Here is a 14,540-nt window from a genome sequence, read left to right as displayed (position 1 = left end):
TACTGTATAAACCTGAAAATGAATTGCTCATATAATTTGCTAGAATAATGCTCGGTATCTAATCATGAAAAATACGCCTAATAAACCCCCCCTTTAAGCATCCACCTCTCCAACCGTCAAGATCTGCCTCTCAACCACGTCGAACATATTCATAGCCTCATTCTCAATCTTAATCTCCTCGACTCTCTTCTTGAAGCTATCGTCTCCGAGAATTGTCTCCACGCCGGCCCTCACTTGCTCGGGGCTTGGCCGTCCGGTGCGCAGGTTGACAGCCACACCGCTCCACTGGCCGCGCATGGCGATCTCGGGCTTGTCCTCTGTCTCGCCCGCGAGAACCAGGGGTACACCGTTTGTCACGCCGTGAAGGAAGCCCCCGTAGCCTGCGTTCATGACGAACACGGATGCGTGAGGGAGGAGCACGTCGTAGGGAAGGTAGTCGATGACTCTTGTGTTGGCGGGGACGACCACGTCGGCGGGTAGGCTAGCCTCCTTCATGCCGAGGATGGCCACCACGAGGAGATCGTCACGGTCGGCAAGAGCTTGGATCGTGGGGATGAGGAGATCGGTGTACTCTCGGGCGACGGTACCCTGCGTCACGGCGACGATGCGGCGGTCTCCTCGCTGGACGTCGTCCCACCAGGTGGGATAGACAAAGTTGGCGGGGATGGGCTTGGGGGTTAGGCAACCGGCGAACTTGACGTTCGAGGGCATGTCGGAACGGGGGTACTCGAGGCTCGGGGGACACATTTGGAGGGTCACATCATGGATGAGCATCCAGTGATGGAAGGGTAGCTGGGGTTCGAGGAGCTCTGTGGTGCCAAGTTCCTTGAGGATCTCGTCCTGGTAGGCGATGGACTCGGCAAAGGGACCTGCAACCATCATCTGGTTGAGCAACTGGTTTCGTGCTCTTCCAGACTCGGACGAGTCAGGAGGAAGACCAGGACCACCAGGGCCTGTGTCGATGCTGGTGGCTATGTAGGGCACGACGTGCAGGTTCACCACCTTGGGCCTGGTGGTGTAGCCCTTGGGGAGAGGGGCACCAAGAGAAAGGGGGTTAACGCCCATGTAGAAGGTCTCGGGGACGATGACGACCTCTCGCTCAGGGTCCTTGGCCTTCAACCCCTCAAGAACCTCCTTGAGGATCCTCCAACGCTCAGGAGTCTGACCGATAAAGATGTACTTCATGTCGTAGAGCACCCTCGGGATACCGGCAGGTATAGCGTTACGCTCCGCCTCCATCTTGGGGTTGAACATGGGAGCAAGAGGCACAAACTCTGCGCCAGTGCCCTTGATGAGGCCCTCGAACTGGGCTCCGCCGATAAAGGTTACCTCGAACCCACGGCGGACGAGCTCTGCTGCGATCCTGGCCAGGGGGTTGGTGTGGCCATCGGCAGGAGCGGCGGCGAAGACGAGGTGAGGCTTTCTCGAGGTAGAAATGGCCGTCTTCTCGATACCGGAGGCCAGTTCGGCCACGGTAGAGGTATTGGAGGGCATGGTTTTGCGTGAAATGGGCAAATAAAGGTGAATGTAGAAACAACTCGCTGTAAATCGCTCCGAATCAGAGGAAGAGATAGAAGAAGCTGAAGAGAACAGATCTGCAGTCTGAACAAAACGATAGCTTAAAGATTCCCACTATATATGATGTCCATCTCAATCTCCAGCCCGTATACGAAAACCCTCCAGAGCCACTATCAACCTCCAAGGCTGACTTGACCAAAAACGTCCACATAAATGAAAAATCTGACATGAGATTTTGGCATGGACTAGGAAGTCCCCAACAACAGTGTAGCATCCATTTCACAAGCAGACCCAATAAAAGGAGGACTCTTGCCCACAGCCCGGCGCTATCATGGTCCGGGCATCGTGACCTCCGCCCGTACCATCAGCCCTGTCAAAAGACGACGGACGAGGATAACCAACCGCATTGCCGCTAAGCCCGGCAGTATTTGGCTCCGTGCTGATGACGACTTGAGTCTAGATGCTGAATGAGGTTTTGGTTGTTGCTCCTTCGCCGCGTGGCTGTGTCTCCTTTGCTGACCTTGATGAAGCACTAGCCAAGGGGGTAAGATTTGTGCAACTTGGCGATGCGTTGGCATTCTGTGTTTGCCTCTTGTTTAGCAGCCGGCCCGTGGGTAAACGTTTCTGTGCCATCTCGGGCATTTGCTCTCTTGTGTATTAGTTGATAGTGATACCATGGCCTGGCTAGCCAAGCAAGCAGACGGGTTCGATGCCGCGCTCGCCCATCATCTCAAACAACCAAGTGAGCCTACCTATAGTCTCATCCAGTCAGACATGCTTGCGGTTATCTACCCGCCTGTAGATGAAACGCGTGGGTGGAAGAGATGCGTAGTTCGCTGAGGTTACCAAGTCGGTCGTCAGCAACGAAATGCGAAAAACTAGTCTTGGCTTACGCGAGCCAAAACAACGCTCCAAACGATTAGTGCTTTGCTGACACCTTGAGGCTGAGGTGGACAACCTGCCCAAAACAATAAAGGGCTTACCAGTGACATTCCATCCCATCTCTCTCGCCTATTGTCAGATGTCAAGCGCTTATCGAAGGGTGGCACACGATCCGGGGTTTGCTCTTGGTGGCATCTATCAGTTTGGTGACAGTTCCAGAAGCGTTACCGAAAAGTCTTGGGGACGGGAAGGTTGGTGCAACGGCATGTTGCATCAAGAGACAGGTCTTGATCTGCCTCTTGGGAGAGTTGATGATCTTGACTTTATAGTCTGTTTATTAGTAGTTCATATCTACAGTCCAAGTGTTGATATTTCCACGTACCGTTTCCATGTCAAACCACCACGTCATTCTTGTACGAGATAAAGAGAGATTCCATTGCACTCGGACTAAAAGCCACGAGTTCAACGTTTCCGCCTCTCACAGAGCCATCAACAGCACACGATCAAGTAACGATTGGCTCGGCTTCGTACATGTTTGGACAAGATGCCGTGCCTTCCTCCTCGGCATATCCATGCTGTGGCACTTGCCTTTGGGGTGTTCCATAACGGCAGGAGCACCATCGAAATGTCAAAAGGAGATCGCGCCTTCCTCGAATTTCGAGGTTGTCCTGGTCCTATTCTGGCGGTCGCTGCACGCTTTCCTTCTACCAACTCAATCTCTTCCATCACTCGTTATGGTTCAAGATGGCGTGGATTCACCACTTCCTTCTGTTCATATCGACTCTCGCTTTCCATGTACTAGCTGCTGCTGTAGAGGTCGATCCAGGCAGGGCAGACTTGGATCTCACGACACCATGGAACGGATTTCACCTGAAGCGAGCTGTGCCCATCGTTGCTCGATCCCCCGATCGCGTTAGCACTCGCGTGTCAAAACTTAAGAAGCTCAACAGGAAACATCAACTCCATCCAAGATCTGCAGCCTCCCTCCTCGCGAAGCGTAACCAGGAACCCTTTTCTCTCAAGAATGGCATCCAGAACATCTCGGCCGTGGGCGACTTCTCGACTTCCTATGCAATCCAATGCTTGTGGGATTCAACCCCCGTCTGGCTCACCTTCGATACTGCGAGCTCTGACACATGGGCTGTCAAGTCTGGCTTCCGATGTGAGAATAACCTGGGAGATAAGCAAGACCAGGACTGGTGCGGCTTTGGACAGCCGCACATCCAAGACTTTGGCTTAGGAAGGTTGACCGAGATACACCTCCATCGGAGCTATGCATCTGGGGAGGATGTGTCGGGCCCAATGGGTGCTTCCGATATCTCCTGCGGCGATGTCACCGTCCATAATCAGCAGGTCGGACTAGCTAACAGGACATACTGGCACGGTGACAACGTGACGGTTGGCGTTCTTGGTTTGGCGTATCCATCTCTCACCAGCGGTTACTTGGGCGGCCCCAAGGACGAGACGGAGTGGAACAATTACCCCTACACGCCCTGGCTGACCAAAGCCATCGCACAAGGCGCAACCAGCTCCATGTTTAGCGTCTGGCTTGACCGAAACTCGAGCGATGGGATGCTCACTTGGGGCGGACTTCCGCGGCCCGCTGCCATCAAGCTTGGGCAGCTTGCAACCACTGGTCTCATCATTGTGAGTTTGGAGTATCGCCGACGATTCTGCCGAATCGAGTCACTAACTGATATATCCTCTTAGGCAAAACTCGACGACAGGGAAAAGACAGCCTGGAAGCCGTCGTTCTATACTATTATCCCGGACGGGCTAACATGGGGAACAAGAACCGACACGGGAAAGTACCCGTACATTGTCGACACGGCCACAACCATGATTCACGTGCCTCCGCGTAGGTCAAAGTCCCTTATGAGCTATCATGTCCGCTAACCCCTCCCGTAGCCCTTGCCGAAGCCATCGCGGCGGCGTTTGAGCCGCAAGCCGTGTACCTATATCAGTGGGGGTCATACTTTGTCCCATGCGACTCAATCGCGCCAAGCTTTGCCGTCATCGTCTCGGGGGTCAACCTTTGGGTCAACCCGGCTGATATGATATTCAAGGACCTCGTGGATCCTAGGACGGGGTACTGCGCCACGGCCATCACCACCGGCGGATCGGGGCCGTACATCCTCGGTGACGTCTTCCTCCAGAATGTCCTGGCCGTTTTTGACGTAGGAAACGCCGAGATGCGCTTCTATGCGAGGAGGTGAGCGGGCGTAGGCTGCGGGCGATCCTGCAGTTGCGTGGCGTGATGATGGCTCGGTAAATCAAGGCATGTGGTCGGTTGATGGGTTGATAGGGAATCGGAGTTGATGGTTAATGTCATGATGATGGAGAGACGATGAAGTAATTGGTCAGGTAGGAATCATCTCGGTAGTTGAAGAGTTCTTTGATGTGTGATAATTCATCATCTCAGCTATCGTCGCCGGCAGATCAATCCATGCATCTGTGACCGGGATCTTTCACAATGACTTTGGGCAAGGCGCTTCTCCGGGGCAAACAATGATTTAGAGTTCCCTTCTTGATTGGAAGAGGAAGCTGTTTCTATCACAATCCGTAGTACACGGGCTTCTCTTTGGCGCACAAGTATAGCTGAGTTGGTCGTGTCGCCACACAAGGGCCAGTTCGTATGTAGACAAGGGACTTGGGCAGAGACAGGGTTACTTAGAGCACACACATCTGGTCTCAAGTTATTGATCGCCATCTTTGGCCAATTGATTTGACCACAAGGACTCCTATGGTCTTGAGTCCATGGATCCTTGGAGTAATATGGTGTTTCCACACGTTCGTATAAACCCAGACGGACATAAGCAATCCAACGTATAATAATACATGCTTACTATAGCGTCCGTTGTACGATCAACGGCATAGGCTAGACGACTTCTAGTCGAAGTGTTATTGTTAGTGACGTCCACCATCCACCCTATGTTGAGCCCAGCCTTCTGAGGACGGTCAGAGAGATATGTTGGCCCTCCGAGAAGGTCGGGAGCAACATTGCTTCACAACATGTCAACGAGCATTGGTCTCTTGCCTATGTTCGAACCAAAATGAGGTCCAGACAAAGAAGCGGGTGGACGTCTACTATTTGTCAACGACCAGCCTTTTTTAACTACCGTTGTTCAACAAAGAACGCACATAAATAGCGACTCACAGCTATTTGGGGAACAATAGACGAAACCTCCCTTAAGCCAGGCTCTCGATTTGAGGGGTTCTTTCAACTCGTTCTACCGAAATAAAAAGAACACTCGGCAGTGATCAGCTTCTTTATCCCGGGACACGTTGAGAGGGACGTGAACAAGTCTCGAATCTATCCAAGTCTCACCTTGTCACTGTGTTCAAATACATCGGGTTCTCTTCCAAAGCATTTGAAGCCTTCGTAACCAGGTAAAAAAGCATATTTTCAACACTTGATCACAACACCCCTAGGTTACCCGCCATACCTTTGAAATGAATCACCAACAGGAGCAACTGGGGCGAGTGGTAGAGGCCTTCACCCCGCAACTAAGGCGAGTGGTAGAGGCTTTCCTCCCATCGCATAGTATGATGGTCAAGGGGATCCTAGCCTTCCAGATAGGTAAGCAACCCCCCCTCCCCTCATCAGAGAGTAACTCTTTGCTAACTTTTCGTTCGTCTCCCAGTCATCTTGATGAGATTCTTCCTGGGATACACGCTATTCGCCTGGGTCATCATTGTCATTGTCGCCGGCGACCCGAAAGCAGAACAACTCCCGTTTCCGTATCTGGTCGTGAGCTTCCTCGTGCTTCTCGGCCTGCTTGAGGTGATGTCTCTCATTCTCAGAGTCTCTAGTAGATGCGCCCATCACCTGTTCGTCGGGTTTGCCACTGCAATGTTTCTTGCATTCTTTTACCGGTTTATTCTCCAATAGTTAAGTGTTTTGACGATGAATCTGAGAACAAGATCCTTGCCGGCATAGATTGCTTAGAAACAAGAATACAACTTGCATACTCACTAAGAAATTCATAAATTTAAGCAAATAAATCATGTTCTGATACAAACCTGTATTGTGCCTCTTGCAACTTCTGTGCCTCTTACCGCAAGAGACGACACAGCTTCAATGCCCTTATCGGCAACGAGTCATGGTGGGATGCTGATCGCGATAGACTCAAGGAAAAGCTCGTGATGTCAGTTAATTACTCCCCATTTCGCTGACCTTGTCGGCTCGGTCACGGGCTCCACAGCTCCATCCTCACCGAAACAACAGCAGCCGAAAAAGGAAAGCAGCTAGCATCACCGAGGGCGCCAAGACGGTCCGTCTCGCCATCCAAGGCACCGCTCACCGACGGATTGAGCATCACGAGTCGAAAAGAAGCAAGGATTCGGCGGGCAACAGGTTCAAAGTTTCGAAAGCGGGATTCTTATCCGGCTTCATCTCGCTCAGGGCGGGCGAAGTCGGTTATTGACGAGGCCCAGGCCTGTCATGGATACATCGTGTTGTCGTTATCGTGAAGCGCCCCGGCATAGGGCAAGGCGGTGTGAGAAGGGAGGAAACCCCACAGTCACGACGCAAGCAAGAGAGACAGATCCATGGGTACTGTATTTGCCGTACCAAGGAGCCCTGTCCAGGTGAGGTAGGTTTCCCCTGGACAATCAGAAACCCCCCTGGACCTAGGGAAAATCTGGACAGGTCAGAAGATAGATGACCCAGTCGCGATGCAGGCATCGGTCGAGAGCGGCGCCCGGGGAGCCGTGGTTGACCTTGAAGGACGGGCTCGCTGACTGGACTGGACCGGATGGACAGGCGGAAACGAGACATGACACGACAGCGGCGCGAGTGGTGCCAACTCGGACAGACCCGGGAGAGGGGAAGGGGGGTCTCGTGGACGGTGTTTTTGCTCTTGGGTGGCGGTTCCTGCAGCTTCACCCCAGACTTCTGACCTCTTGCTTTTTGTCCGGGACGAGATTTCGGATCTGTCAACGGGTGACAAGTAGCCCAAGCTTCGGCCGGTCGTCGGTGTCCGGCGGCACAAGTCCGAAGCCCAAGGTGTGTGAATGAATGCCTGACCAACATCGCCTTCCCCGGGTCTGACCGGGAGGATCCGGAGGCACGTCACGGCTGAGCTAAGGTCAAGGGAGCTTCTCTTTTGGCAGCTCCTGTGGCTTGCTGTCTTGCTTGCTGCTGCTGCTGCTGCTGCTGCTGCTGCTCGATGTTCCCCCACCCTCGGCAAAAGACACAAATAAAACAAAATTGTGGAGGTTTCTGGGGGTCAACCATCCATGCCCCAGGGGGTTTTCTTCGTTTGAGGGCATCACCGACCGGATCATGAACCGTAACTCGGCTCCAGGGTCCAGAAAATAACCACGAGGTTCGCCAGGTGGAAACGAAATGAATAAAAAAGCCAAAGACGACGACGTGATGAGGCACGAGGACCCTTATTGACAAATGCCCACGTCAAAAAAAAAGCCCTGTAACGGGGACACCTTGCAGGGCATCCGCCGGGGGGGGCATTTCAAGAGGCGTCCCGAGCGGGGGTTTGGCCCGCGCTGGTGGATCGCAAACGCGGGCGTTGGCGGGGCAGGGACGTCCTAGGATTGGTTCCCTGATGGGTCATCCATCCATTTTCATCGTCATTGGATTCATGATGGAGCCGCGACCACGAGAAAGACGATGCAAGCCGCCGCTAAACAATTTTTCCTCTTTTTTTCCCCCCTCTGCTCGTGCTTTTGAAGGGAAGAAGAAAGAACCGTAATTAACTGCTGCTTACAGCTCTAGTGGCCTGCTGCTTTTTTGCTCAGCTGGCCTCGCTGCTCGCCGCTTCTTTACACCGAGAATAGCTCCCTCCCTCAGCCCGGAATCACGTACCTCGCCCTTTTTCTTTTCCCCGTCCCTTTTCTTTTTCCTTTCTTGCATTGACCTGATATCTATTCATACTGTACAGGGGGGGACCATAGCTGTTCACCATCGTATCATCCATCCATCCCATCCCATCCCATCCCATCCCGAATTTCTTATACATACGGTACACGCGCTCCATCACTCGCTCACATACAACAACCCCTCACCCTCCCCCGCCTCCGCCTCCGCCCTCCTCCAAACAGCTTCTTTCCGAGTCCGGTTCCCTTCCCCCGGAGTCTCTGAGTGTGTGTGCGTGTGCGTGTGTGTGCAGATCACATATCGTTTGATCGTTCTCGTCTTCGACTCAGACTGCTATTACAGTTTTATAGCTGCAGTGTTGGGGCGTTACATCGACCGTCAATCCCCACATCGAGAAGAAAGGCGCTGCTGCTCTTATTCTCTGCAGTCGCACCTGCAGATAACAGACTGTACCTTCCCTAGGTTCAACTACCAAACGCACCTTGGTTGGATCCATTGGGCCTGTCATCGATTTGGGAAAGAGCCATCTTTGCCGCTTCCGCCTCATCTGATCTCAGCTGAGCTTCTCCCGCGTCTTCCAATTATCTATCGTTGCTTCCTGCACCTCGCCCAGCTTGCTCTTTCCTCCTCATACACACCGGCAGAGCTACCTACCTCGCCTCTACATACCCGAGGCTCACGCGATCCCATCTCGTCGCCCATAGAATCCAACCCTCACGTTCTATTCTATTCATTCTCGCCCTTCTCGACTTTTGCTTCTTTCGCTTCATGTCTCCGCAGTATTGGAGCTTTCGTACACTCGATCAATCTCCGGCTCGTCTTGCTCTCGGTCCTTGAGCGCTCCCGCTCAGTCGCATTCCTCGCTGTCGCCCAACTCCGATAATACCCATTCCACTTACATCACCACTCCCACAAACCAACGCCCACCATGCCTTCTCGAACCAACGGTGTCGGAGTCCAGGTCGAGGACACCAAGATCTGTGTGGTCATGGTTGGCCTCCCTGCCCGAGGCAAGAGCTACATCGCCCAGCGAGGTCAGTGTTCCCACCACCCCCATCACGCAGCCTCGACTAACCACCAACAGCCCAGCGATATCTGCAATGGCTCTCCATCCCAGCCCAGACCTTCAACGTTGGCAACTACCGCCGCAATGACGCCCCTCAGCCCAAGGCCGACTTCTTCGACACCAACAATCCCGAAGGAGAGCGCAAGCGCCGTGCCGCCGCCGAGGCTGCCGTTGCCGACATGCTCGCCTGGTTCCGCTCTGGAGGTATCGTCGGCATTCTCGACGCCACCAACTCGACCCTGGAGCGCCGCAAGTGGGTGCTAGAGGTCTGCAATGCTAACGGCATCGAGGTCCTCTTTGTCGAGAGCAAGTGTGACGATGAGGAGCTCATCATGGCCAACATCCGCGACGTCAAAACTGGTAGCCCCGATTATCGCGGTCAGGATCCCGAGACTGCTGCCCTCGACTTCCGCAACCGCATCCGCAACTACGAAAAGGTCTACTGCACCATTGACGCCAACGGCGAGGAGGCCCACCTGACCTACCTCAAGATCATGAATGTCGGCAAGCAGGTCATCATCAGCCGTATCCGGGACTACCTCCAGAGTCGAATTGTCTACTATCTCATGAACCTTCACATCCGCCCCCGCTCTGTCTGGCTATCAAGAGTAAGACATCTCTCGCCTCACGATTCAAGGACGAATGCTGACCCCCTGTAGCACGGTGAATCTCTGTACAACCTTGATGGAAGAATCGGCGGTGACACGCTCCTTTCTCCTCGTGGCGAGCAATATGCTAGGAAACTCCCTGAGCTCGTCCGAAAGTCGGTCGGAGTACGTCCACCTTAACCTCCTTACAGGCGTAAAAGCTAACATGACTTTCAGGATGATCGTCCTCTTACCGTGTGGACCTCGACTCTCCGACGAACCATCGCCACATCTCGCTTCCTTCCTCAGCACTACAACCAGCTCCAGTGGAAGGCCCTCGACGAGCTTGACTCTGGCGTGTGCGACGGTCTGACCTACCAAGAGATCAAGGACCGATACCCCGAGGATTTTGCTGCTCGTGATGAAGACAAGTACAACTACCGCTACCGTGGCGGAGAGTCGTATCGCGATGTCGTCATCCGTCTTGAGCCTATTATTATGGAACTGGAGCGAAGTGAAGACATTCTTATCGTCACCCACCAAGCTGTTCTGCGCTGCATCTACGCCTACTTCATGAAGAAGGACCAGGCTAAGAGCCCCTGGATGAACGTTCCTCTCCACACCCTCATCAAGCTGACCCCCGGCGCCTATGGCACCGAAGAGGTTCGCTACGAGGCCAACATCCCCGCTGTCAGCACCTGGCGAGGCAAGGGAAGCACCGCCAAGCACGAGAACCCAGCCCCCGAGGTCTTGTAAGCCAAGAAACGGGCATAACCGAGGTAACTGGATAAGGGCTCCCGACTCGAGCCATCAGTACATATAGCGCCCAGGGAGATGGCCACAACGAGATGGCCCTCCTTGGTGCCAGTGGATGACACTTTTTTTACGAACTGAAATGAGCAAACATGTGGAATCGGTTGAGCTGAACGAAGAAACGACGACAAAAAATTCGAGGAGCAGAGCATTCTATGACTACCAGCGAAGGGGAAGGGAACTTCAGAGGTGAATGCTATCCTCTAGGACTATGCCATGGGCTTCAGGACATCAAAGCATTGATCCAATTTGGCCGTCACCAAACGATACCTGGACGGTCCTGTACTGTACAAGAACGGAGGCGTTTTTGCCATTTTGTCAATTTGGGGCGAGGCTGGATAATGACTCTTGGGTCTTGAAAATGATATCAATTGACGAATAAATTCAAACATCTTGACAATATTCCAGCTCAAGTTGGTGGGAGTGAAATGTTACTGTAAAGTATCCTGGTGATCTTGAAGATGGCTGATGTCGTCTGGCCTCGTTGGGAAAGGCTACAGCGATGGACTTCGTATCAGGGTCCTCGTCGAGTTTCGTCGAGAGAATATGGCTTCTAACAGTGTCATCAATGCTGTGATGATAGCGAAGAGTAAGGGCGAGTCGCTGTCTTCGATCTAATTTGCACATTGCACTCACCCCCTTGGCCGATATAAAGCACCTGCGTCGTTCATCAACAAATAGTCCTTGGCACACTCAACAAGACACATACATACCAACAGCATGGATCAACAGGGCCCCCGTGAGGCAACATGGCCTAGGATCCCTAAGCGCCCTCAGCGCTGTTCCTCAGCCGGGATCGACTGTGCCTCATCAAGTCCTCTCAAGGTCACGCCGGCTGTGGGGATTGCGGGGGAGACAATGCCGGGGTGAGCCGAGTCGGTAGATGGCCTGGCTGGTGGGGTCGCCGGTCTGCCGAGCTGAGGGCTGAGTGCGAAATCTGAACCCTCGTTGAGGCCAAGACCTGGTCTTGGCTCTCATGCTCCGAATGTTGGATCCCAGCTAGCAGTTGAAAACCTTTGTTCCTCTCTGAAATGAATGCCTCCAGAGGCAAAGGTTACCAACACATTGACAACCAATTCGTTTGGGCCCGAAAGGTGAGTCGCTGGGATGCGTGCCCTTCATGACGTAGGTATCTCGGGCTTCTCCCGTCGAGATAGGTGGAAGTTTCCATGAATCAGACATCTCAGTCGTTGTGGTCGTGTGTACTTCTGCTCGACTGCCCCATGGAACTCTGTAAGCTGGACAATCCCCAATCTGAAGCTTTATGAGCTTCAGGAGTCCAGGTCACGTTTCGCGGCTCGTTGTCTGCGGTTCTAGGTCGTTTCCGGGGAGGTGCCTCTTGCTCTAACGGAGTCTGTACTCGGACTGTGCGAACTCGGCCATCTCTCGGCCAGACCGGCCAGGAGCGGCGGAATCTTCCAGTAGTTGGTGCAATCGTACCCGGCCGAGAGGGAGCGGTATGCCTGGGGTGAAGATCGTTGAGGAAGATGCGATTCGCATGGCTATGACAGGTGCAGTGGCAGGATAGGTCAGGGCCTGAGGCCTTGACAATCTTGGCGATGAGTTCGGCCATGGAGAGTTCGATGTGAAGTTTGACCAGATATGCGAGAGGATGGAATTCAACGTATCTATAAGTACCAGTTAGTGAGAGAGCAGACCAAGAGCTATTGGGCTCGGGGCGCACAGGAAGGTATTGTCAAAGGACATGCTCGCAATGATGAGAATCTACAGCTGTTAGCCAAGCATCGCGAAGTCTGATTAATAGCAAGACCCACATCCATCGAGATGGAAATAACAACCATAACCAGGTTGAAGCGATACAGCACCACGTACTTGGTGAGCCCGTAAGAGATAAGTGAGGAGCGCACAAGATAGACAAAGTAAAGGTTCAGTGCCAGATCGATAACCGCGAATATACCCTTCTCAACTCGGTCCCAGATGTCGTTGATGTGAATATAAGTCTTGTTGATCTGCAGGCGAGCAGGGATCCAGATACAGAAGACCGAGATATTTATGACGACGAGTATAGCAAATGTTCCCCATTTTATTCGACGGACAGTGGTCTGCGAGACGGCAAGGAGAGCGATCCGGTTGATAATGATTTGCATGATGCAGTGAATCTGAAAGATCCAGAGAAAGACTGGATGAATGTCAGCCGGGGGACAAAGTAGGTCGACGAGAAGAGCTTCGTCATACGAAATACAAAGTAGATTTCAAAACTGTTCAGTGAATGTTAGCCAGTGTAGAGGACAAGGAGTAGGATCCATCGTACCCAGGAGGAATATTCCCATGAACATAACCCCAGGCAAGTCCTCCCATAATGGCATTCGCAATCAGCTCCAACCAGATGAGGACCATGTACGTAGTGACTCTTCGAGCGCGCTTCCATTGGTGATATGTTTGAGTAACGACTCGAATAAGACCAAAGGCAGTCAGGGCGAGAGTCATGCCCCATGCGACGCTGACAATGGCCAGGTCTTCGCAGCTTGGCTGATCGTATTGGTACCATGGTGGGACTAGGGAGCCCTTTTCCGGCATTGTATCATGATCGTTAATCAGGTTGAAGGCAAGAAGTTGGCGAGAGAAAGTGCAGTGGCGAAAAGTGTTGTAGTAGCAACAGTATCGACGTGGAGGGCGAGGATATCGAGAAGCAAACTGGACCAGACAGGATGGATTTCAACATGGGCAAAGTTGCAAGAGGTAAAAATACGATCTCAACAGGCACGGGATCTCTCATCTCAATTAAAGCAGCAGCAGCAGCCCTTGGGGTATTCCCCGAGCCCCGGCCCTTGTCGAGGAGGCGGGTTAAGCGGTTCAACAGTGCAGGCGAGTGCAGCGGTGGCGTCGAGCGAAGCTTGTTGTGAAACTAGCGCTGAATGGCGACTCTGGGTTGAGGGCGTGGCGTCTGCTTGGGACTGCCCGATGATCCGGCCGTGGAGGGTGAGCAGCAAAGCTCAGTAATCTGTGCGATCATAGCTTGTGTGTGTGGACGGTGAGGGCTTGAAGAAGGCTTAAGAGGCTTCGGGTTGGCGTCTTCCCGTCACCGCTCAATCGTTGACAACTCGCCCGGCGGCAACGCGTGGCTCGCCTCGAACTAGATGGATCAAGCCCTGGGTCATCAGATCAATTGCCAGCAGAGAGAAGTGCTGCAGATTTGTTGGTGGCACGCAGGCAGGCTTGAGTAACCCTGGTCGACTGAACCTATCGTCAAGTGTCTCACTCGCAGAGGTCGTAACCATCAGTAGCAGGTAACGCCATATCGAGATGCGTCTTGATGCACGTCGATATCCGAGAGGGTTTTTTCCTATCCTGCTGCAGCGCCGTTTCCCACCACACCGTCATTGTGCTCGTCAACGAGGACCAAAGGTGCCAATGAGCTCATGCGGTCTGTCAGCTGGGTCAAACCCCGGCTTGATCCCGCAGCAAATCCTGAGTACCAGCAGCAGCCCTAGTCGACGATCGTGGGGGATCCTGCAAGACCAATGATGGATAAGGCGGCCAGCCGCTGGGTCCGGCACTTGGAGGGTGAGCAAGGGAAGCTTAGCGGGAAACGATACGTCAGATAAGTTCCGTTGAGCGCGCGCTTGTTCAGGGCGATGTGTAGGTGACGTCTCGATTTGACTTTAATAGAGTGCGGGAAGGATTCTGGATTTTCGGATGATAGATTATGGACGGTGAATTAGAGAAATGGATCAAATATTAGATTGAAGCTCTTTGCAATTGTGTCATAACACGTGAAAGAGAGAACGTGACTTGCGTGTTTGATGCGCAAGTGGATGTGAATAAAAATGGAAGGACCTACCTAGACTTGCGCACCATGATCACGGCGCCTTCC

General features: G+C 53.1%; 4 protein-coding genes across 4 annotated transcripts; 2 read left to right on the top strand and 2 right to left on the bottom strand.

Moving 5' to 3' along the window:
* Positions 1–93: 93 nt before the first annotated feature.
* Positions 94–1,494, bottom strand: NCS54_01060900 (Hypothetical protein; the record flags this gene model as incomplete). Its single annotated transcript, XM_053155912.1, has 1 exon — positions 94–1,494. The coding sequence occupies one exon, from the start codon at positions 1,492–1,494 to the stop codon at positions 94–96; it is 1,401 nt and encodes a 466-aa protein (XP_053011887.1).
* Positions 1,495–3,144: 1,650 nt separating this feature from the next.
* Positions 3,145–4,616, top strand: NCS54_01060800 (Peptidase A1 domain-containing protein; the record flags this gene model as incomplete). The annotated part of the gene is made up of 3 exons (XM_053155911.1): positions 3,145–4,047; positions 4,111–4,258; positions 4,309–4,616. 3 exons carry the CDS (start codon positions 3,145–3,147, stop codon positions 4,614–4,616), a joined length of 1,359 nt encoding a protein of 452 aa, XP_053011886.1.
* A 4,551-nt stretch (positions 4,617–9,167) lies between these two features.
* NCS54_01060700 (6PF2K domain-containing protein) lies at positions 9,168–10,648 on the top strand (the record flags this gene model as incomplete). The annotated part of the gene is made up of 4 exons (XM_053155910.1): positions 9,168–9,273; positions 9,324–9,913; positions 9,965–10,078; positions 10,130–10,648. The coding sequence occupies 4 exons, from the start codon at positions 9,168–9,170 to the stop codon at positions 10,646–10,648; spliced, it is 1,329 nt and encodes a 442-aa protein (XP_053011885.1).
* A 1,240-nt stretch (positions 10,649–11,888) lies between these two features.
* Positions 11,889–13,243, bottom strand: NCS54_01060600 (Hypothetical protein; the record flags this gene model as incomplete). The annotated part of the gene is made up of 5 exons (XM_053155909.1): positions 11,889–12,333; positions 12,390–12,430; positions 12,481–12,845; positions 12,902–12,924; positions 12,978–13,243. 5 exons carry the CDS (start codon positions 13,241–13,243, stop codon positions 11,889–11,891), a joined length of 1,140 nt encoding a protein of 379 aa, XP_053011884.1.
* Between the last annotated feature and the right edge of the window lie 1,297 nt (positions 13,244–14,540).

This window comes from Fusarium falciforme, chromosome 8 (genome assembly GCF_026873545.1).
Source record: "Fusarium falciforme chromosome 8, complete sequence".
Taxonomy (NCBI): Eukaryota; Fungi; Ascomycota; class Sordariomycetes; order Hypocreales; family Nectriaceae; genus Fusarium; species Fusarium falciforme.
This window is presented reverse-complemented; position numbering and strand designations above follow the sequence as displayed.